The 24,175-nt window shown below is 46.3% G+C and overlaps 1 protein-coding gene across 14 annotated transcripts in view; it reads left to right on the top strand.

Moving 5' to 3' along the window:
- The window catches only part of GRAP2 (GRB2 related adaptor protein 2), a 74,502-nt gene that overhangs the window by 41,427 nt on the left and 8,900 nt on the right, over positions 1-24,175 (top strand). For 5 of the 14 annotated variants that reach the window (XM_033233877.1, XM_033233876.1, XM_033233875.1 and 2 more), the window contains 3 exons: positions 7,128-7,219; positions 16,062-16,153; positions 20,285-20,404. In XM_033233877.1, coding sequence (XP_033089768.1) covers positions 7,142-7,219; positions 16,062-16,153; positions 20,285-20,404 — 290 coding nt within the window. In that variant the 5' untranslated portion in view covers positions 7,128-7,141. Of the gene's footprint in view, positions 1-6,821; positions 7,220-16,061; positions 16,154-19,922; positions 20,073-20,284; positions 20,405-24,175 lie in introns of those variants that run through there. The other 9 variants (XM_033233881.1, XM_033233883.1, XM_033233884.1 and 6 more) reach the window with 7 other exon arrangements.

Here is a 24,175-nt window from a genome sequence, read left to right as displayed (position 1 = left end):
TTAAGAGGTATTCTCTTAGCACGGTGTCTGCTGGTTTAGAATAAAGCTAACATTTTGTCATCTGCGAGCCCAAAATGGGGAAAGGCTAGTCCTTGGTCTCTTGGTGAGGCCCAGCCTTTTTTTTTTTTTTTTTTCTTCACTTTCCCACATTATTTTCAGAATAGATTGGTTTGGGTCTCCAGATGAATATTTAAGCAGCGGCTCACAGGCGAGCCGTAAGGTAGTTGTCCATTCTATGCTTACAAATTTTCAAGAAGGGCCATCTGTAACCTTTCTCAGTTTCCTGTTCCCATGTCCAACGCCCAATAAGAGGTAATAAACTGAGGTAGAAAGGCCCCAAACACAGATGTAAGATGCAGATCAAAGAAAAACACACAGTAGGGGTTTCAGTACAGGATCGTTAACCTAGAATCCAAGCAGGAAAGAGAGAAGTCCACTCGAGAGGAATGGGAACCACCTCTCCAGGCTGTTCAGAAGGAATTTAAGCAGCAGACAATGTGTAGGAGAAGATGACCGCGAATTCTTTGGCATCTAAGCAATCCTGTATTTTAAAGGTTTGAGTTTTTGAAATGTTAAAGTTTATGTGCCTTAAAACTCATGAGAGACAACGAAGACAATCACCAAACCTGTCTAGTTAAAGGTTACTGGGACTCAAGATGCAAAGAAAAGTTACGAGATGGAATTGATGGTTTGGGGTGCACCATTGCCCTCTATTGGATTTTAAATAAATCAGGCCTCTTAGTGTAGGTGTGTTGCACCGTCTCTGGCTGAGTTTGCTGAGAAGTCAGGGCACCTCTGAGTGGGAAGTTAATTGATCCTTTTAAATGGCGCTTTCTCTCTCCTGCCCCTTCCCTGAGGAAATCAACCAGAGTAACGCTGAGGGCAGGTCATTTGCATGTCTTCAATCATTCAACAAACATTTCCTAGCTGCCTGCTAAGCCTGGGCTAGGCATTGTAGAGAATCTAAGAAAAAATAACAACAACTGCCATTCGTTGGACACCTACTGTGTGTCAGAGTCTACACATTAATACAAAACAACCCCATGAAGTAACTCTGGTGACTCCCATCCTGTGGATGGAGAAACAGGACACTCAGGAAGTGGCACATTTTGGATTCAAATCCAGGTTCGTCTACTGCTAGGCCTGTATTCTGTCCACTAAACTACAACCTTTCCCCTCAAGAAGTTTATAAACTAGGCCGGGCGCGGTGACCCAAGCCTGTAATCCCAGCACTTTGGGAGGCCGAGACGGGCGGATCAAGAGGTCAGGAGATTGAGACCATCCTGGCTAACACAGTGAAACCCCGCCGGGCGAGGTGGTGGGCGCCTGTAGTCCCAGCTACTCGGGAGGCTGAGGCAGGAGAATGGCATAAACCTGGGAGGCGGAGCTTGCAGTGAGCTGAGATCTGGCCACTGCACTCCAGCCTGGGCAACAGAGCGAGACTCTGTCTCAAAAAAAAAAGAAGTGTATAAACTATTAGGGGAAGATAGGATATAGATATAAATGTATATATCAGGGTTTGACAAACTACAGCCAGTGGGCCAAATTCAGCCCATCATGTGTTTTTGACCTTGAGCTAATTTACATTTTTACATGGTTGAAAAAAATATCAAAACAATAATAATACTTCCTGTCATGTAAAAATGCTATGAAATTCAAATCTCAGTGTCCACAAATAAAGTTTTATGGGAACCCTGCTATGCCCACTCATTTACCATCATCTAAGGCCACCTTCCTGGCTACAAAAACACGGCGAGTCATTGTTACAGAGACTAGATGGCCCACAAAGCCAAAAATATTTACTCTCTGGCTCTGTACAGAAAAGGTTTGACAGTTCCACGTCTATACTCCAAGGTGAAATGTTCTATATCAATAGGAAAGGTGTTTTTTTGTTTGTCTGTTTTGTTTAGTGCTTGAGGAGTTCAGAGGAGGGGAAACACATGTTTATTTGGCCCACAGCGTGCAGAGCTGGAGGGGATAGGCAGGTGTGCTCTGTTTTAAGACTCAATGCATGAAAACCCTGACTTTAAAACAGATAAATTAAAAAGTAGTTATTTGCATAACAAATTTTCCTTTCATTTTATAAAGCGATTCACCACAGGGTTCCTTTATAGAGTGAGCCTCCATAATACATGCTAATATGATTCCATTTACAAATACTCTATTCATTATAACTTTTCAAGAATATACCTATTGTGTACAGTGAGGCTTAACCATAATCATTTTTTCCTGGCAGTATAAGGTTTCCTACTTCTGAAAAGTGATTGAGCTGACCTTGTCAATTTGATTGGGGGAGGAAGCACTCTTCCTTATTGTCTCCGAGAGGGGATTTACCTGTCGAACAGCAAGGCTGTGGATTCTGTCTCTGCATTATATGATGCTGAGTAGCTGCTGGTATAATTTTACATTTTCCCTGAGCTCCTCTCAGTATCCGCAGCCGAAGTCCTAAAGTGTAAACTAGTCTCACTGTTCTCTTACTTCATTTCATATACAGGATATGCTAATAAAAATTATTTGTTGGCTGGATATAGTGGCTCATGCCTATAATCCCAGAATTCCAGGAAGCTGAGGCAGGTGGATCACTTGAACTCAGGAGTTCGAGACCAGCCTGGGCAACATAGTGAGACCCCCCCCATCTCTACCAAAAAACAAAAAAAAAAAGCCAGGTGTGATGACATACATCTGTGGTCCCAGCTACTCAGGAGGCTGAGATGGAAGAATCCTGTGAGCTAAAGAGTTGAAAGCGGCCGTGAGCTATGATCACACCACTGCACACCAGCCTGGTCAACAGAGGAAAACTTTGTCTCTAAATTAATAAACTAATTAATTAAATAATTTTGTTGCTGATGTCCTGATAAATATGTGACAAGCATTACTTGTAAAAAGCAATGTTTCTCTCTTTAAAAAATTTCAAGACATTATCTTATCTGAATTACAACATAAACTGGGGCCAGTATTCAAATTAGGGCTCTCCCCAGCGAAATAGGAAGTGATAGCACTTTAGGACCTGTCTCCTTCTCTCACTGGGTCCTGGGCCTGAATCTTCGCATAGCTTTGTGGTGTTACGCAATTGCTCTTTGTAAGAGATACATAAAATGGAAACCTTAGCTATTCATAGCCAACTTAGGAGGAGCTGAATTTGATCAAGAAGTTTCTTGCCGGGTGCCATTTTGATGGTAACTACATGTTTCTGAACAAATCCACTTATAATCTGGGTTTCAAGTGGAGGTTATTTTAAAGAGCTGTAGCACGGCTTTTGTTTTCATCCTCTGTGGTGACTATATTTTAGAAGTAGACAAGCATTCCTGGCATATAGCCTGAATATTTTTTTAGGTTTTTTGGTGGTAAAAGAAGCTCACATGGAAAGGCAAGGGCAGAAAAAATCATGTTCAGGGCTGTCCTGTGTGGCATTACCCTCTGGTGAAGCAGATCCACACTGCATGCTGCTAATGGCTATTGCGTGACAGCTCTTAAAGGGGTAAGCGAGAGAGGTGCAGAGGGCTGGTGAGAAGCAGAGCTAGCACTGAGGCCCTACAAATGGCATCATCATCAATCGGGTTGGCGGCTGCTGCTGGAGATGGTTTGGCTGCCCCTGAAGGCTGCAGCTTCTCGCACTGTATAGGCAGGTACATTTCAGCCATTTCTAAAGCCCATCACTGCCAGGGAAATCACATTTAATCCATCTGTGAGGTTCTCTAACGAGGAGTCTCTCTTTTTTTTTTTTGAGATGGAGTCTCACTCCGTTGCCAGGCTGGAGTGCAGTGGCACAATCTCAGCTCACTGCAACTTCTGCCTCCCGGGTTCAAGCAATTCTCCTGCCTCAGCCTCCCAAGTAGCTGGGACTAGAGGCGCGCACCACCATGTCCAGCTAATTTTTGTAGAGACGGGGTTTCACCATGTTGGCCAGGATGGTCTGCATCTCTTGACCTCATGATCCGTCCGCCTCGGCCTCCCAAAGTGCTGGGATTATAGGCGTGAGCCACTTGCCCGGCCGAGGGGTCTCTCTTTTCAGAAGTCAGAAGCGCTGGAATTGAAAACAGCAGCAAGAAGGCTTCATTGCATTCTTGAATTCAGGCTGTTGCACTCCACCCCCCACAACTCTGTCTAAATTGTTGCTACCCAGTTTATGGCTCCATATTTTTGTTGTTGTTTCTCCAGTGCAGTCTGTAGTGGTGGCAGGTACAGATCATAAAACAAATGGATAAGTACTGAATAAACTATATTCGTTCAGTTTTCTTTTTCCCTGGTGGTAATTTTTAAACTTTTCAAAATTAATGCTAATGGATATAGAGGAATGGGATATGCATTTCTGTGCATTTTTATGACCAAACAGAAGACCGACCCCTGAGAGTGACATATTTACTATTCTCTACTACTAGGGGTGCTTCAAGGGAAGAGTTTTTGAAGCCTTGTGGTTTAAACAAAAGGAGAGCATACCCCACCCCACCCTGAACAAACAGCAGCCGGGCAGATTTCATCTCACAAATGGAAATGGGAGCAAACAAATTTTTTCAAAGCAATTTCATAAAGAGTGGGCCTGTTTAATTGGGTTTTTGAGCCAGGATTAATATTATAAGCTGGGGAGCTCTGTGACATGGCCGCGTCGTTGGCTTTGCCATACCGCCTACCTCCTGGGGGAAGGCAGAGGAAAGCGCTGCTATTCAGAAGCAATTTTACTTATGCCTCGGCCTTCTCACTTCTCACTGAAGTGATTTACAGCCAGCCTGGACCCAGCGCCCAAGCCTGAGCTGAGTTACATGTAATGTTGGAAAGATCTTCCCCAAATCAAGGTCATATCTAGAGCTTGCCTTGGATATTTTTTTCATTTATAATTTATGTAACTTTCTAATATGTTTAGCATTTGCCCTTCCCTTGTCTCCATCCTGCTTATTAAGGTGAATTTGCATAGAAATGGGATCTTGGTCTTCAGGACCATTCACCTGACACTTGATCCCACGAGGCGACCACTGTCTACTGTTGATTCTATGAGGATGACCCACAGAAGTGATGTCTCTCTGAAAACTAGAGGCAAGGCCTTAATTAGAAGAAGCCTTGCGTGTTAAAGTGATGGGGTGAATCAAATCAGCAAAGGCATTTAACATTAACTTAGGAGGGCAGAATACTCCTTCCTGTTGAGTGGGTCATCCTAGGTCACAACCATTTTAATTTGCCTTCGATAGATGGATCTTGAAGAAAGTGTACAAAAAGTATATTTGCGGTGGTGTTGTTTGGAAGTACGTTTTGACTGGCGATAAAGCTCAGAGTTAACTATGACATTTTACTTTGGCTCCTGGTCTATTTTTTGCTTAACATCTACCTTTGAATGGGTAATAGTCATCTCTGTAAATTACCTTCGAAAGACCAAGCAATTGTGGAGAATCAGAGAAATGAGCCCCTTGCTATCACCCTGTTGCAGTCGCTTTAATCCTCTCATCTCCTGGCGTTTCACCCTCTCACTGGCAGCCACCTTCCTTATTTACCCAAATCTTGCTTACTTGGGTAGGAATTCCCACTGAGAGGACAACTGTGGTCCCAGTTGACTGGTCACTGAAAGTCTATTAGGTTAGAGGACATTTATTTTCTACCCCAAAGGGTTTGAAACTTAGGGAAATTTTGATCAACAAGAAAATAACAGCTTTCAAGATTGTCCTGACATTAAGCTGTCTTAGCAGAGAATCACAGGATTTGATAGTCATGGAGATTAGGTCTCGAATTTCAATGAGAAAAGTTCATAGGAGATGGGAGTGACGGAAGAAAACTTGTGCTGATTTTGGTTAGGCTACCTTTGCTGGGGGAAAACGCATTCCATACAATTATTTTAAAACGTAAATACTATTTAGCTTTATCTTGTATAATACTTTGTATCTATCTATCTATCTATCTATCTATATATATATGTAGATATAGATTTTTTTTTTTGAAACAGAGTCGTCACCCAGGCTGGCGTACAGTGGCACAATCTTGGCTTACTGCAACCTCTGCCTCCTGGGTTCAAGCGATTATCTTGCCTCAGCCTCCCGACTAGCTGGGATTAGAGGCACGTGCCACTGTACCTAGCTAACTTTTGTATTTTTAGTAGAGACAGGATTTCACCATGTTGGCCAGGATGGTCTTGAACTCCTGACCTCAGGTGATCTGCCCGCCTCAACCTCCCAAAGTGATGGGATTACAGGCATGAGCCACAGCACCCAGCCTGCATCTATAATTTGATTTAACCTTACAACTTTATTAATTGAATATTATGATCACCAATTTATAGATGAGGAAACGGAGACTCCAAGGGTTTAATTACTCGCCCAAGAGTGTACAGCTGTCTACCAACAAAACTGGGACTGGAGTCAGCTCTCTTGCCATTACATCCCCACTGCCTCCTAAAGCACAACTCTAGTTCATATTAAATGTGTTACATAGGCTGATTCATTTATCTTTACACAGGTCTCACGCATTACGAGAAGGGGGCCACAATTTTAACTCAATTCAAAAATGGTAACATCAAAATTTCCAAAATGTACTTGGTTTATAGTATAATTATAAAATAAGTAATCTGACCAATTGAGTCTCGCAACTCGAAAACCAAAAAGTGTTTTCTACTCTCAAACCATGCAGAAGGAAGCTGAGTTCCCCACTGGCCAATGCTGTCTAATTCTCTTAAATGATTCAGATGTAAAAGAGGAAATGGCATCTGTCTAATTAACACTGCCTGTTTAAATATAGCTGCCAAGGGACAGCCTTGGGACAGTGTTTACAGAATAGTCTTTCCCGCCCCTTGGGCCTCAAGTTACAGATGATAGCAAGCCTCCCCTCCTTATCAGCTGCAAACAGAGATGCCCCCAAAAGTGGTGTCAGGCCAGGATGATGAAAGGAGAAGGGAAAGGCTGCGGCTGACCTTCATTTCCTGCTCCTGGCATCTAGGGATTCCAAGAATGATCCCAGGACCCAGATCCTATAGATTCCGGTAGCTCTTCCTGCAAACACAAGCCCTTATTGTGCGCCTGAGCCTTGCTCTCCGGCCTGGAGACGTCCATCTGCCCACTCTCCTAGGAACTGCTGATTACCAGGAAGCACCATGGGCTCTGCTGCCCTCCCCCTGGCAGAGAGGCACAATGACCACATTATTTCTCTTCCAGCTTCACGTTACAGCATGGAAGCTGTCGCCAAGTTTGATTTCACTGCCTCAGGTGAGGATGAACTGAGCTTTCACACTGGAGATGTTTTGAAGGTAGGTGACGTGGGGCCCCAGGGGAGCAATAGGGAGTTTCAGTTACTCAGTAATCTGACAGTCCCCGCCTTTGTCTCTTAAGAACTGCATGTGGTTCCTTTTAAAAAGAGAAGTTCACCTTGATTCCCTTTGTGCACCCTTATAGCAGACACCAACCAGGCCAGGTGATGGAAATACAGAGTCGGCATAAGCCACCATCCTTGCCCTGGGAGGTTCGTAGCCTGGAGGGGGGAACACAGCCACCCAAAGGGCTGTTACAGATGTTCTTGGCTAAGTTCTTAGGGAGCACATGTGAGGGAACAAGTGATTCCACCTTGAAAGATGGGGGTTGTCGGAGTGCGTGCAATGTGAATGTCAGGAATGCACTGAAGGTGACTTGGGCTTTTCGCTAAAGCTCAGAGATGTGCAAGTCCACGCTGAATTCAGGGAGCAGCGCCAGGCTCAGCAGAGCTGGAACTCAGGAGGAGAGGTTGTGGGTGGAGACAGCTTGGGAAAGGCAGCCACAGAGGACATGGCTCAACAAAGGCCATGCCCACCTGGCCACTCAGGGGCTTTTTAAAGCTTGTCCTCAGCCTGCACTTGAGTTGTAGAGGCCACTTGCTGGGCTGAAGTGGCCTTGGGCTTCTCCCACATTCATGCACCATACTTTCAGACTCTGCATCTTAGCCCTTGGGTTTTTTGTTTTGTTTTGTTTTGTTTTGCAAAAGAGCGTAAGCCCTTCAAAAGGGCTTTTGGGAGTATGTGGAGCCAGACCCCACCCGCCTGACCTCAGATCACCCTCAGATAGCCTGATTCCTGGTCCTCAGCAGTCCCGATGAGCCTTCTCGGATGCCCAGCAACACTGAGGCCATTAGTGTCTCGCCACCGAGAATTATGTTTGTTATACAAAGAACCTTGTCAGCATGTGAGAGAGTGACTTTGAAAGTGTCTGAGGAGCACAGAACACCACAGAATGGCTTCTTTTGGAATATGAACATGCCCATTAGGTAGCCTTCTAACTGCTCTCAACTTTCAAGATCTAGTACCATGGTGGCAAAGCGTAGGCCTTCACGAACTTAAAATATGAGTTGGGCCTCCTGACCCAGGAAAACCTGTCTGTCACTGCTTTGGGATCTTACCACGGTCCTGGAGGGACTTGCCATGCAGTGAGAAGTTCCTGCTTTCTCTGTGGGGCACTGTGACCATGTGACTGTCATCCACTGGAGACCATCCTTGCACCAACTTCCACCCTCGTCTTCCATTGCAAAGAGAAGCTGGTATCTTAAGTTTTCTCTATTCCCCAGAAAAAGAAAAGGAAAGAAAAAAAAAACTTTGCTCAACTCTGCTTCCCAATCCAGCTCCTGATTTCTTTCCTCTCCTTTGTTGCTAATACTGGGAAGAATTTTCTACACTGGGCGTGCCTCACTTCCTCACTTCCCACTCATTCCACAACCCTCTGGAATCTCCCTTTTACCCTCCCCCCAACATTCTCTTGAAGTTCGCCAGTGATCTCCTTAATGTGTAGTATAACGACCCTATGGAAATGTCTGTGGGACTAACGCTGCTAACTGGCCCTCTTCTGGAAGCCCCTTTCTCCCTGGCTTTGGCAGCACCTCTGGGTTCTTCTCCTCCCTTCCTGAACACTCCTACAGGTCTCATTTCCAAGCATTCTTTTTCCTCTCTTGATCTTGAAATATATACTTCCCTGAAGGTGCTGCCTTTGGCTTTCTGATTCTTCTTCTCACTCTGAGCCACCTCTTCCACTTCTCCGGCTGCAACCATCACCTCTGTGCTAAAGACCCTCAAGTCTATGGCTCATGTTCTAGCTCTGACCTTGCTCTTGAACTCCAGACCCAGACTTCCAGTTGTCTGCTGGATATCCCCACATGAACTCCAGCCCCTAACTCGGGATGCCCAGAATCACTCCAACCCCCATGCCCATCTCACCCCCACTTCCACCCAAGCCACTCTTCTTTCCATGTTCTAAGTATTGTCCTAGGTCAGTCACAAGCCAGGAGCCCCAGTTATCATCAGTGCCTCCCTTACCAAATCCTGGTGACCAGTAACCAACATCTCCTGAGCTCCTGTTCAGGGCCAGGATCTAGCTAAGTGGTTTGCAGACATGATTTCATCATCTGAGCAAACCTATGAGGTAGGCATTCATTTCCCCTCCTTTTCACAGATGAGAAACTGAGGCTAGGGATGAAATCACATGTCCATGGTCACGCAGCTAGAATGAGACCAATCCAGGACCTGGACAGAACTCTGTCTGACTCCTAAGCACTAAACTCTGCTCTGAATATAATTTTTTCCTCATATCTCTCAAGCACGTCTCTTCTTCACCAGAAGGGAGTGTGAGGCAGTAAAAAGGAGCATAGACTTTGAGTTAGATGGATCTAAGTTTGAATCCCAGCTTACTAGCCGTGGAGCCTGGGGCCCAGTCATCTGCCCTCTCAGCAAGTGGAGGTAGTATCTATCTTGCCAGGTTGTGGAGAGGGTTCGAGGTGATGACCCTGGCCCAACGCAGACGCCCAATAAATGGTGGCCCGCATTATCGGGATCATCCATCCCCGCTGCCTCTGACTGCTCAGATCACTGCCGCAGCTCCTTGACTGACCTCATTACTTCTTGTCTTTTTCCTCCTTCAATCATTCTACATACTAGTCCCAGAGGGATCTTTCCAGACAAATCGGATCATATCATTTCCGTGCTCAAAAGCATTCAGGGGTTTCCAATTACCAATTGATTGAGATTGAAAACATCTGGCCCCAAACCACTGTCCAATGTCATTATGCACACGTACACATGTGTGCACACACACACAGAGACATCTTTGTTTACGTAATGCCCACAGGTTGCACTGCAATGTATACACCACCCTTTCTCAGCCTCTCCCCTATATACTCTGAGTGCCCCTCTCCCACATACACACATATTTGACCTCCTCTACCATGGATACCTCACTGGTCCTTCCTACTCCCTACCATTCCAGGGAAACAAGTCACTCCCTCTTCAGCTCCTCCCCAATATTTCACACAAACTTCACTCATTTCCAGGCACTTATGATTTTGCCTCAAATGGCAGCTATTTATAGGCAGGCCATGACCCTGTGGTCTCATACACCCTCTATTTCTGCCTCTCATTGCTGCCTTTGCCCCATGGGATCCTAATTGCTCATTTACATGTTGTCTGCTCCACTAGCCAAAGCTGTGCAAGGGCAGGGGCCGTGTCTGCCTCAATGTCTAGAATAGTTGTGCCTGGAACTCCCTGATACTTGGTGAATGAATGAACCTTTGATTCCTCTCCATTCCCTGAGAGCAATGTCATCATGCACGTGTGCACACAATGCCAGGTTCATCTTTGTGTCTTCACAACATCTAACACAAGTCATGGCCCAAAATAGATGCCCAGTACATATTTCTTGAATCGCTAAATTGCATTTCTTCCTGTTCATTTAGAATTCTGTTGGAAAGCCAACCCCCTCCCTCTTTTCAAATTCTGTCCATTGCAGGTAAAGAGCAAAATGGGGAGGGCTTGTTGACTGAGCCCCATGGAATGTCTGCAGAATGATGGTTGGTTCCCATGCCTGGGGCTTCCCACATGTGATTGCAGTATCTGCCCCCACCTTCCTCAATGGGTAACACACGCAGGATCCTCACAAATACTTTCAAAGCCAGTTCCTGACTACTCCAGCAACTCGCTGGTGGGATTCTCTGACTCGTTTGGCCTTTTGTGCTAAAGACTAAACAGAAGTTTTCATTAGAAAGGTACAAAAAAGTCTGAGCAACCACCCACCCTCAACAGACCATGAGTTTCCTGGGGCAGACGCCCCAGCTTATTTATCTCTATACTTCATGCACCTAAGTGCAATCAGCAGGTGCTCACAAGATGCTGATCTACACGGCATGGTAAACAAGATGGTGGACAGGAAAACGCAGCCATATGACTTGATCTTGCTTCTTCTATGACAAAAACATTGAAAACTCAGGAATCAGATTTTTTTTCCTATTCATGCCACAAACCACCATACCTGCAGCTACACACAGCACCAGGCTCACATTTGAATTTGCCATTAAATTTGCCAGTAGCTTTGAAAAATGTCTCTTGACCCAGTCCATTTCTGTCTCCTTCTATAATGCATCTAATGCGACCTCATTTCTTCCTGCTAAAATAGCAACCTAAAAGCATTAAGAGTTAATTCTACGTAATTTGCTTCTTCAACACTTCAGATTTCTGCTATGCTTCTAAAAGCTACAATTTCATCCAATTTAAAAATTCTTCCTGCCGTAATTTGGCCCTTCTCTTCCCACGTCTAACTTATGCTCAGGCCATGTAACCCAGAAAATCATCTCTTAGGGAACATTATAAGAATTAAACAGTAAAGAGTAAAACTTCAAGTGTTCAGACTGAACGCCTTGCTCAGGTTTACACGATGGGTACACGAGATAGGGGGACCGAACAGATGGAGAGATGAGAAGAACAGGAAGTGCGGGGCCCTGGGCCCACAACGGCAGGAGGAAACCATCTCCCCTCCCCTCAAATACCTTTCTTTGCAGAAAATGAGAATTTTTTTTTTTAAACCTCACCTTCTATACATGGTAAAAAGCCTGTGAATTCACCTCTCTAGAAACACAATGTTAGGCAGACCAAGCACCAGGTGGCAGAGAGAAATGGCTGGCATTGTGGGATAATCTTTCAGTTTCTAGAGGAGGTCTGAGGCATGATAATTAAAATTACAGAGCTGCTTTCAGGTCAGAAAACGAAGTACAAAGTGTGGGGTTTTTTTTGTTTTTGAGACAGTTTTGCTCTGTTGCCCAGGCTGGAGTACAGTAGTGCGATCTCGGCTCACTGCAACCTCCACCTCCCGGGTTCAAGCAATTCTCGTGGCTCAGCCTCCCAAGTAGCTGAGATTATAGGCATGCACCACCATCCCTGGCTAATTTTTGTCTTTTTGGTAGAGATCAGATTTTGCCATGTTGGCCAGGCTGGTCTCAAACTCCTGACCTCAGGTGATCCGCCCGCCTCAGCTTCCCAAAGTGCTGGGATTACAGGCATGAGCCACGGTACCCGGCCTCAAAGTGTGGTTCTTAGGGTGATAAGCCAGTTTCCAAATGGCCTCTGTTACCCCTTTCTGTGTGACATTTGCTACCCTGGCCAAACACCGCATTCCCATGTGACGGGAGAAAGGAATTCCAACGCCATAAATTCAGGAGTGATGGATAGAGTGCAGTGCTCTTGTGTTCTTTATGTGGCTACGAGGCACTGCTGCTGGGTTTCCTAGTTCTTTTGACCTAGATTTTCTGCTTCCTCCCTTGCCCCCTTAGCACACACATACCCACATGTCCTTGGTGACACCAACAATCACATTTGATGTTAGAAACTACAGAGTTTTCTGTTCTCAGCAATCTCGAACTCAAATATGGGACACACTTTTATTTCTTCAGAATAAGTGACTAAATTCAAAACATACACACATACTGCTTTAAAGAACACATAAATCCTTCCATGTCCTATTCAGAGCTGGAGGCCTCCCTCATAAGAATACCACATTTGATGGAATTGTATTTTTTTGAAAAGAGTCTACACTTTCTGAAGGACTTTCAGGTACTAGGGCTCATTTGATCCTCACATCAGCTCTGTGAGGTGCTAGGTGGCTATTATTATCCCCAGTTTTCAAATGGCTAATTGACTTGGCCAAGATCACATATCTAGTGACGGAGCCAAGCTAGAAACCAGGTCTTCTCGTTCCCAACCCACAACACTGTCCCCTTCCTTCCACCTTGGAGTGATGTTAGAAATAGGTCATCATCTCTGCTCAAGCACTTAGTTCTTTCCATTATCTTCCCATCTTTTCTGGGAGAGAGAAGTCCACGGGCCCTGTGACTTCAACTCCACCCACTTTCTGAAACCCCAAGCCCCACCCTCACCCTCTCTCCTGGGTCCAGACTGACATATCCAGCTGCTTCCTGAGCTTTTCTTCTCAGTTGAAGAATTCAATTCACAATCACCCGCATGCAATCTGAAGCCCATGAGCCCTTTCTCAGCCCTGCCTCCTCTCATGTATCTTCTATTTTTATAAAGCCATCACCACCTACTCAGTCTCCCAAGCCAGAAATCCAGTGGCATCCCAGAATCCTCTTCTCTCTTAGCTTCCAAGATTGGTCAAGAAATCCTGCCTGTTTGCTTCCTGAATTTCTCTAAAATATATCCTCACCTCTTCTTAGCCCAGGTGCTATCATCTCTTGCCTGGAGGGCTGCGCTCATCTTCCTACAGTTTCTCTCCCAACTTTAGCCTTCCAATCTATCTTCACATTCTGATCTCTGATACAGAACTCTCTCTCTGTCTCTCTCTCTCTCTGAATTAGAGACAGTCTCTCTCTCTCTTGTCCAGGCTGTAGTACAATGGTGCAATCAGAGCTCACTACAGCCTTTAACTCCTGGGCTCACACGCTCCTCCCACTTCAGCCTCCTGAGTAGCTAGGACTACAGATGCATTTCCACCATGCCTTGCTAGGTTTTATTTTTATTTTCATAGAGACAAGGTCTCGCTTTGTTGCCCAGGCTGGTCTCAAACTCCTGGACTCAAGCAATCGTCCTGCTTGGGCCTCCTAAAGTGCTGGGATTACAGGCATGAGCCATCACACCCAGCCAGAGCTCTTTCTGAACTCTAATTCTCACTGTTATTTTCCCTGCTCAAAATCCTTTAAGGGCTGCCCCTACATTTCAAGATATTCACAGTCTACATTCCAGCCACCTGGAGGCATTTCATTCCCAGAATGCACCACACCTCCTCAGAGCTGAAGGAGGAAGTTCCATTGCCATCTGACTTGGCCTCAGTAACTCCTTTCATTGCTGAGGCAAGTGGTCTCTCCTCCACATATGAATGCCTTTTCTATTTCTGCTTTCTTCTTTATCATCGTACTTCTATCAGTTAAGATATTTTCAGGAACAAGAAACATAAACTAAAAATGGCTTAAACAATAACAAAGACTTGTAATTTCTCAAAGTCCAGAAGTAGGAAGGCTCCTGGGTATCATCTAATTCAGTGGTTCAGTGAATTATCAGGGTTCTTTCCATCTTTTGCTCTGCTATCCTTATTTAGAATTATTGTTCTAGTCTATATCATAGACTTAAAAAAAGATTTTTTTTTTTTTAAGAGAGAGTCTTACTCTGTTGCCCAGGCTGGATTGCAGTGGCAAGATCACGGTTCACTGCAACCTCGCCTCCTGGGTTCAAGCAATTCTCCTGCCTCAGCCTCCTGAGTAGCTGGGATTACAGGCGTGTGCCACCAAGCCCGGCTACTTTTTGTATTTTTAGTAGAGACGGCCTTCCACCATAACGGACAGGCTGGTCTTGAACTCCTGGCCTCAAGTGATCTATGCGCCTCGGCCTCTCAAAGTGCTGGGATTACAGGCGTGAGCCACCACGCCTGGCCTCAGACTTTCAAAACATTCTCAGTGGCAGTGCCAAGTATTTGTCTTTTAATGGTAAATCTCATTTTTTGAGAAACCAAAAGCCACATACAGTCAAGTCTGGTGAGTAATATGACTAACCAAGGTAGACAATAACATGTGGGGTCACAGTCAAAGTGAGGCCACAGAGTAACAAGACAGAACTTTTGGTTTTGCTTGGGATCTGGCTCTAAAAGCAAGTTTAAAAAAGGCATCCCCAGTATCTTGAGTTCCAGCCAAATTATCTGTGAAATACACAGCATGTGAATACAAAGAGTTACTGTTCCAAAGCTGACCCCACTGGGATGTTTAAGTTTTAATCTGCCTTTTCGGTGGCTCAAGCCTGTATCCCAGCACTTTGGGAGGCCGAGACGGGTGGATCACGAGGTCAAGATCGAGACCATCCTGGCTAACATGGTGAAACCCCGTCTCTACAAAAATACAAAAAAACTAGCCGGGCGAGGTGGCAGGCGCCGTAGTCCCAGTACTAGGGAGGCTGAGGCAGGAGAATTAAACCCAGAGCGGAGCTTGCAATGAGCTGAGATCCGCCACTGCACTCCAGTCCGGGCGACAGAGCAGACTCCGCCTCAAAAAAAAAAAAAAAAAAAAAAAGTTTTAATCTGCCTGTTTAAAAAACAAAAGCAAATTAAATTTTTGAAAAGTTTCCTGGGCCAGGCCTGGTGGTTCACGCCTGTAATCCCAGCACTTTGGGAGGCCAAGGCAGGTGGATCACTAGGTCAAAAGATCAAGACCATCCCGGCCAACATGGTGGAACCTGTCTCTACTAAAAATATGAAAAATTAGCCATGTGTGGTGGCGCATGCCTGTAATCCCAGGTACTCGGGAGGCTGAGGCAAGAGGATCACTTGGACCCAGGAGGTAGAAGTTGCAGTGAGCTGAGATCGCGCCACTGCACTCCAGCCTGGCGACAGAGCAAGACTCCATCTCAAAAAAACAAAAAACAAACAAACAAAAAAACAGAAAAGTTTCCTGTTACCTGGAAGAGAAAAAACAAAACAAAACTATGGAATAGCCACTCTTGCCTTCCCACCATCTGCTCAGATGAGGAACTTAAGGTGCTACCTGGGACAAACGAATTTCCAAAATAGAAGAAGGGATTCAGGGAAGTCCCTGAGTGCTGAGTCTGGGAGGCCAAGCCACAGTGGGGTGACATAAGTGGACGGCACAAGTGGACAGAAATAACTTGGGATGAGGAGAAGCTGACTCCAAAGGTAAACCCACGGCTCCTCTACGGGCCTGGGGTAAATCCTAGAACAGCTGTTCAGTTCTTTCAACTTATTAACATATTTTCCCTCTAAGTCCAAAAGGTCCTTCTTTGCCCTGCAGCCCCTTTCTCTTGTTTTTTGGTGTCCTCCCTCCAATGTCTTTGTCTTTCCTTTTATTCCATGTAGATTTTGAGTAACCAAGAGGAGTGGTTTAAGGCGGAGCTTGGGAGCCAGGAAGGATATGTGCCCAAGAATTTCATAGACATCCAGTTTCCCGAGTAAGTATTCACAGCCTGCTGAGGTGGGCCTACCCACACACACTCCTCTTACTTTCCCAGCAATCACACAACTATCCATGGGAACCCAGGACATTGTCAAAAATGGCTGCCTCTGGAGATCTCTCCAGAGAGCCGCCAGAGCATGCAGCTGAAGGCCAGGGCAGGAGGGAGACTTTGCATTTCTTTTCATTCCCTTTCGATGTTTACACCATGTGTATGTATTGCTATTTTAAGTTTTTCTTTCCTTTTTTATTTTTTTAGTTTTTTTTTGTGAGTCAGGGTCTCACTCTGTCACCCAGGCTGGAGAGTGGTGACTCCATCACCACTCACTGCAGCCTGAAACTCCTGGGCTCAAGCCATCCTCTCGCCTCAGCCTCCCAAGTTGCTGAAATTACAGGCACATGCCACCACGCTGGGCTAGTCTTTCTATTTTTAGTAGAGACAGGGTTTCACCATGTTGGCCAGGCTGGTCCCCAACTCCTGACCTCACGTGATCTGCTGCCTCAGCCTCCCAAAGTGCTGGGATTACAGACATGAGCCACCGTTCCCTGCCTATTTTAAGTTTTGGAGGTTTTTTGGTTTGTTTGTTTGTTTTGTTTGTTTTGAGATGGAGTCTTGCTCTGTTGCACAGGCTGGAGTGCATCTCAGCTCATTGCAATTCTCCTGCCTCAACCTCCCTAGTAGCTGGGATTACAGGCGCATGCCACCACACTTGGCTAACTTTTGTATTTTTAGTAGAGACGGGGTTTCACCATGATGGACAAGCTGATCTGAAACTCTTGAACTCAGGTGATCCACCTGCCTTGGCCTCCCAAAGTGCTGGGATTACAGGTGTGAGCCACTGTGCCTGGCCTATTTTAAGTTTTTATAAAATGAGTTTGTAAACTCAAATTACCTATAGTGGTTTCAACCACAGGGTTCCCTAGAATTCCAAAGGGGGCGCTATTGGCCACCCCACTTTGAGAGCTGCTCTCCTAAGCACTTCTCTGTGACCTCCCAATCCTAACCATCTTCACCAGGCTCTCAGCCTTCACTGGGTGGGTGGACAGACACTCCCTGCCTTCAGTAAAGCGTGCTCACCCCAGTGAGAGAAGTCAGTGGGGGAAAGGGAAGTTCTCTTCCTAAAGAGGAAATGCAAAATTGAGATTGGGCTTCGTTTGTCTCAAGAATTGACCACAAGGGTTAGATAGAAATCTAATCTTGCCTCAGAACCAGGGTCTAGCTCAAAGAGCAAAAGTTTGTTAGAAAACCACAGTAGTATTGGTGACTCCAGCGAGGTGCAGGAGCAACACTCATGGTGAACCTGAACTGACCGCCAAACCAAGAGAATGACCACTGACCTTGACAGGGCCCTTGATGCTGCCCAGGAATCTGCTCTGTGACCTCTGCATACCCCACCTGCTCCTCAAACCTCCAGCCCCTCCCTGCATCACTCTCAGCCTGTGACCTTGATTCCAGGTTCTCTGGAACAATGAAAGCCACCAGAAGTGAAGCTCCCAGATTCCTCACCCCCACCCCACCCCTACCACATCCACCTGCCTCCCGCAAGTGTGCTCAAACAGTCGGCCTTTCCTGCAGCTGGCTGGAAGGAACTGTCAGTGCTTCTAGCAGAAATTCTCCTCTCTCTCTCCCACATCAACCTCCTTTCCCTCTCTGCTTGATCATTCCTGTCAGCAAACACACACGCTGCAATTTCTCCCAACGTACCAAAACACAAACAAACAAAACCAAACCCAGAGGCCAGGTGGGTTTTGTGGTGGCTGATTCCTATAGTCCCAGTCCTTTGAGAGGCTGAGGGAGGAGGATCACTTGAGGCTCGGAGTTTGAGACCAGCCTGGGCAACATAGTGAGACCCATCTCTACAAAAAAATTTTTTAAATTAGCTGGGCGTGGTGGCATGCACCTGTAGTTCCAACTGCTTGGGAGGCTGAGGCAGAAGGATCGCTTGAGCCTGGGAGTTCAAGGCTGTGGTGGGCTGTGATTACATCACTGCACTCCAGTCTGGGCGACAGAGAGAGACTCTGTTTCAAAGAAAAAAAAACTAACTAAATAAATAAAACAAGAAAACTCTTAATATCAAATCCCCTTCCGGTTGCCACTCCATCTCTTCAAAAGGAGTGTGTATATTTGCTACTTCCAACTCCTCATCTCCCGACCCTTCCCACCAGGCACACCATGGGCTGCAGCTCCCAGGAGTCATCTCAGCCTGACCTGCCCTGGGGATCCCCCTCCCACTGGAACACCTTCATTTTGGCCCCAGAACATCGTTCCTCCGTTTGTCCTCCCACTGCCCTGGCTTCTCCTCCTCAGTCTGTTGTGTTGGTTCCTCCCACACCCCAGTCCCCTACAGGTTTAGAATGTTTCCTTTTCAGTGAGGTCTTTCTCATCACCATACCTTACATTAATCTCTCACCCGCAGCGCCCCATCTCTCCTCGCTGTTTTCATGTTCTCTACAGCACTTACCATCATCTGGCACACTGCAGGTCTTAATTATTTTGTTCTTTTGTTTGTGTCCCCCTCGAATAGAATGTAAGCTCCCTGAGGGCAGGGGTAGATGTCTGTTCTGCCCACTACCATGTCCCCAGGGCGCAGGAGGGGGCCCAGCACAGTACTAGATGTTCAGTAAAGCTTTTGAATGAATGAATGAATATGTAATATTGAAACCATAACCACTCATGTCTAATATGCAGTGTGTGGTAATTTTTACAAATCTTGAAAGAAGCCCCCTATCAGATTGCAGTCGGAGGACAAATGTGTATTTCCTAAATCTCCTTCACTTCTAAAATATTTCCTTTGCGATACGGCTGCTGTGGTGCATACCGCATTCCTTTTCCCATCCCCGTTACATTTCCCACACATGGCAGTGGTGTGTGTGGTAGTCTCTTGTTTAGCCCTGTAGAATTGTGTGGCAAATACTCAGGCAGAATTTCCAGGTCACCAGAAACTGCTGCTTTCAGCCCCCTCAGAGCACAGCCAACCTTCCCCCTCAGTCCTGGAGGGGGACTCAGTCTCCAATAAGTACCTCCTTCCTGCTACCCTTGTCTCAGGTTCCCAAATTCTAGAAAACACAGAGAATTGCTCACAAAGGAATCCAAAGCCAAGGCCTGACAGGCTTTTATCTTCAAGGAACATGCATATGAACCTTCTGGTGGCAGCAATTAGAGCAGCCACCTTGAAGCAATGTGACACAGTCCCACCTTTGGCCGCTGAGTGATTGCAGACCCTCATTTTGCTTGTCTGTGGTCGAGAGAGGTCTCTGGCCTCCTGCCTCGAGGCTGCAGCCACAGCTTGCCTGGCCCTGTGTGTTTGACCTATTTCATACATGCCACGCTGTGTGCAGCTGTACCTCCAGGGGCTGCCACCCTGACCGTTCTGCTGATAGAGCGGTTTTTCCTGTTTCTTCTTTTCCACAGTAAAGATTATTTCCCAGCCTGGATTTTTGGGGTGGGCCCAGGATCTTGTTGTATAGACGCCACTCTCTGGCTGCTGCCAGCCTCGCTCATTTCCAAGTGTGTACACTGGACTCCCTAGAAACACTGCAGCCTCTGCTAGGCGCACTGAGCAAAGCCCCCTTGTGCTCCATGCCTGCCTAGGTGACGTGACACCCTGGGCTGTAACTCTCCTTTCATGCCCAGGGAGGAGCCTCTAGGCCACTGAGGCCTCAGTGCAGGCATGAGCACCCCAGGCCCTGCTCAGCCAGCTGCACCTGGTTGGCCCCAGTGCCTGAAGCCTTCCCTTCCCTCCCCGGTGCATCCTCTGTCCCCGCAGCTCTGGTCTATCTCTTCCGCAGCTGCCGGCAGGCGGCTGCTTCCTGCAGTGAGTCACTCCCACACTGCCCCATTTTGGTGCAGCGACACATTTCCATGATTGTTTCCCAGGCTGGAGAGAGACTTCTCCTGGAGAGAAGGAACAAAGAGGGTGAGTCAAGGGGAACGCACCCTCGCCTTTCCTGAAAGCTGCCCAGAGCACTGGTTTGATTTCAAACAGCCCCTGGCCCCTCTTTGGTCTCTCTCTGCTCCCTATTGTACAGAGTCCCCAGCCTCTTTCCCTCTGGGTCACCTATTCTTCATGTCTCCCTCCTGTCACTCCTGTGTCTCATCCTGATCCTCTTGTTTGATCTCGCCCCACAGATGGTTTCACGAAGGCCTTTCTCGACACCAGGCAGAGAACTTACTCATGGGCAAGGAGGTTGGTTTCTTCATCATCCGGGCCAGCCAGAGCTCCCCAGGGGACTTCTCCATCTCTGTCAGGTACTGACCATTCCTGACACCGCCCTGACCCTTCTCAGCCTGTTAACCTCCCAGAATGCTGAAGCCATGAAGGGACCTCTGGAAGATGACCCAATGGTCAGAAGCATGGTGGCCTAGGGGCCAAGCATGGCAGCAACTTCACAACTTGCTCTTCCCAGTGCCTCCCCAGAACACACGCACACCACTCCTTAGCACACTGGTGTGTATTCAAAATTATTTCCATGCCCGTCTGCCTCCCCTTCTAGCCCAGGTGCTTCTGAAAGGGCAGGATTTTCCTCTACTTCATCTTTATGCCTTTAACAGTGTCTTGCACAAAACAGAGACACTCGGTGAGTATTTGTGGAAGGAAGGAGGGGTAGGAGGAGGAGAACTCCCACTTGTCCAGATCCATCTGGGGGTTTAAATCTTAACCTTTTCTTTTATGATTGATGCATATCTGAAGAAGAGTCAGGGAAAAATAGAAATCTCAAGTCATTGCTGTAGGATGTACAGGGGCGGAAAAGGTGTGGCACCTTTCTTCGCCCATCAGAGGAGTCACAGCTGACACTCCTACAAGACAGGTTAACGAAGAGAGTGGACATATTTTTTTTGTTTTGTTTTGTTTTTGTTTTTTTTTTTTTTTTGAGACGGAGTCTTGCTCTGTCGCCCGGGCTGGAGTGCAGTGGCTGGATCTCAGCTCACTGCAAGCGCCGCCTCCCGGGTTTACGCCATTCTCCTGCCTCAGCCTCCGGAGTAGCTGGGACTACAGGCGCCCACCACCTCGCCCGGCTAGTTTTTTGTATTTTTAGTAGAGACGGGGTTTCACCATGTTAGCCAGGATGGTCTCGATCTCCTGACCTCATGATCCGCCCGCCTCGGCCTCCCAAAGTGCTGGGATTACAGGCTTGAGCCACCACGCCCGGCCAGACACATTTGTTTAACCAAAGACTCGTGTGACACAGAAGCCTTCAAAAATGAAGACTCAAAACGCAGGGAAAGCCGTCTGTGTTCATGCTTAGGTTCGACAAAGGAGAGACAGCCCTGTCAAAATGGGATTGGACAAAGGAGGTTTGATCTAAGGTAACAGACTGAGGTGGGAAACTGAACAAGGCCTGTCCCAAGTTTGTTTTCTTTTTCTTTTTCTTTTTTTTGGGGGGGGTGGGGGGACAAGGTCTTGATCTGTTGCCCAGGCTGGAGTGCAGTTGTGCAATCATCGCTCACCACAGCCTCTGTGATCCAGGCTCAAGCCATCTTCCCACCTCAGCCTCTTGAGTAGCTGGGGATACAGGTGCACACCACCACACCTGGCTAATATTATTTTTTCAACTTATTTTTTTGTAGAGACTGGGTCTTACTATGTTGCCTGGGCTGATCTCAAACTCCTGGCTTTAAGCAATCCTCCTGCCTTGGCCTCCCTAATAGTGACCTTTCTAGTCTCTCTGACCCACTGTGGGGAAGAGGAATTCCAATTTCTATGACTCACTCACGGGGAGAAAGAGGAGAGGGAGACAGGAGGTCAGGAAAAGGCCAAAGGAAGACTTTGCTTCCAAGGCTACTTGTGAAGCCTTCCAGTCTCCTTTGGTTCAAAGCACTCAGCATGCCAAGGGGTGTCATTTTCTGAGCCCCAACAAATACATATATAGTTGTAGGCAGCTGAACAAAAAGAAAGGCTACTTCAACACAGTACAGTACAACAAAACCGAAAACAAGAGAACAGAGCCAAGGACGGCCAGGAGTGGGGGAGGACTGGAACAGCGAAATCTCACTAAGGTGCAGCACCCCATAGGAAGTGACTCAGTCCATGTGTAGACATTACACAGCCCCAAACTCAGAAGCCCAATTCGGAACACTGTGTGTGGTCAGCATGTTGGGGATCGCAAGTCACGTATCAGACTTGACCACATGTGAAACTGCAAGAATATAATGCTGTTAGCAGATCAGGAGAAGTACAGTAAAACGTTACTGTCAGGTTATTGACAGGAAATACCGATCTGGTTGATTCAATATATTTTGAAAGGCATGCGGCTTTGTTTTAAGGACAGAAATCCAGTCTCAAGCAATAAACTGTGGCCACTTTGCTATTTAGAAAGAATGGATATTTGAAAGGATAGGTAGGAAGGACTTAAAAATAACAGGTCAACAATTTGTATGCCTGCATACCTTTAAAGTGGTCTCTTTAGCATTGCCCTTGCAATCTTGCTTAAACTCTTAATTTTCCTCAAGAAAAACCTTATTTTCATAACTTGGAGAATGGTAAGCTTTAGTTCAGGCCAATATTGATGTATCACAAATTCTAATCTTGTTAGGTCTTAATTAATGAAATTTGGCTCCATTAACATATATTACAAGTCAGGGTTGGGCACTGTGGCTCATGCCTGTAACCTCAGCATTTTGGGAGGCTGAGGTGGGAGGATTGCTTGAGCCAACAAGTTGGAGACCAGCCAGGGCAACATAACGAGACCTCATCTCTACTAAAAATAAAAAAATTAACCCAGTGCGGTAGCGCGTGCCTGTGGTCCCAGCTACTTGGAAGGCTGAGGTAAAGGGATTGTTGGGGCCTGGGAGGTTGAGGCTGTGGTGAGCCAAGGTCGTGCCACTGTACTCTAGCCTGGGTGACAGAGCAAGATCCTGTCTCAAAAGAAAAAGATTATTTACATATATTATATACATATATAATTAGAAAAAACAATTATACATATATTATATTTAACATGTATGTATATATGTTACAAGTCAAATCTATTTCTTAAGCCTCCCCTCTCTACCCCATCATAAACTTGACCAAGTAATTTGTTAGACTGAGGGGTATCTCTTGGGCCTTTGGTTTGCATGAAGATGACTCTGGCTTTTTCAGCTAGAAACTATGGTTTTTGTGGTTTTGTTGGTTTTTTGAGACAGACTCTCGCTCTGTCACCCAGGCTGGAGTGCAGTGGCGCGATCCCGGCTCCCTGCAACCTCCGCCTCCCAGGTTCACAGCAATTCTCATGCCTCGGCCTCCCGAGTAGCTGGGACCACAGGTTCGCACCACCACGCCTGGCTAATTTGTGTGTGTGTGGTTGTTTTTAGTAGAGACGGGGTTTCGTCATGTTGGCCAAGCTGGCCTTGAACTCCTGGCCTCATGTGATCCGCCCACATCAGCCTCCCAAAGTGCTACGATTATAGGCGTGACCCACTGTGCCCGGACCCAGAACTATGTTTTATATTTGTTTTATTAAAGTGAATTCTACAAAACAGTCAGCCTTGCCTTCTACCAAAGTCTTCCCCTGATATTGAGGCAATGAAGCTTCTAGTTATGGTAACAATTACCGTAATCATTATCACATCTTCTGCAGAAATGCAGTATAATATTTTCCAAAGCAAAATCATTGTTAATTATTTTTACATCTGTCATGGGCACAGATAATTAAGAGCTAATTGTAGTTCTGTCACTCTGCATTTGTTAAGGGCCTAAAACACCAGATTTTGGAGTCCAGCGCCCTGAGTCGCATCCTTTCCTTTGTTCCTCTTCAGGCTTGAGACAATGGTCAGGCCATCCTTTCCCTGTAGACCCAGATGATCAGCAGCAACTCTCACATCCATCCTTACAGCTTATGAGAGTAAAAGGGTCAGTGTTTCACACTCTGAGTTCTTTGAGGTGGTGGATGAAAAATTATAATATCATAAGAATATTTCCTCCTCCTCACCCGGATGTGAAGGGTAATGACTTTGAGTTGATCCATGTTGTCTCAGAATGAAGAAAGTATCCGTTGGTGGCCAAAACCAAGGGGAAGACCACGCAGTGATTGCAATATG

The sequence above is a fragment of the Trachypithecus francoisi genome, unplaced genomic scaffold (assembly GCF_009764315.1).
Source record: "Trachypithecus francoisi isolate TF-2019V2 unplaced genomic scaffold, Tfra_2.0 Lachesis_group14, whole genome shotgun sequence".
Lineage (NCBI taxonomy): Eukaryota > Metazoa > Chordata > Mammalia > Primates > Cercopithecidae > Trachypithecus > Trachypithecus francoisi.
Note: the sequence above shows the minus strand (reverse complement) of the source record. Positions and strands in the feature narration are given on the sequence as shown.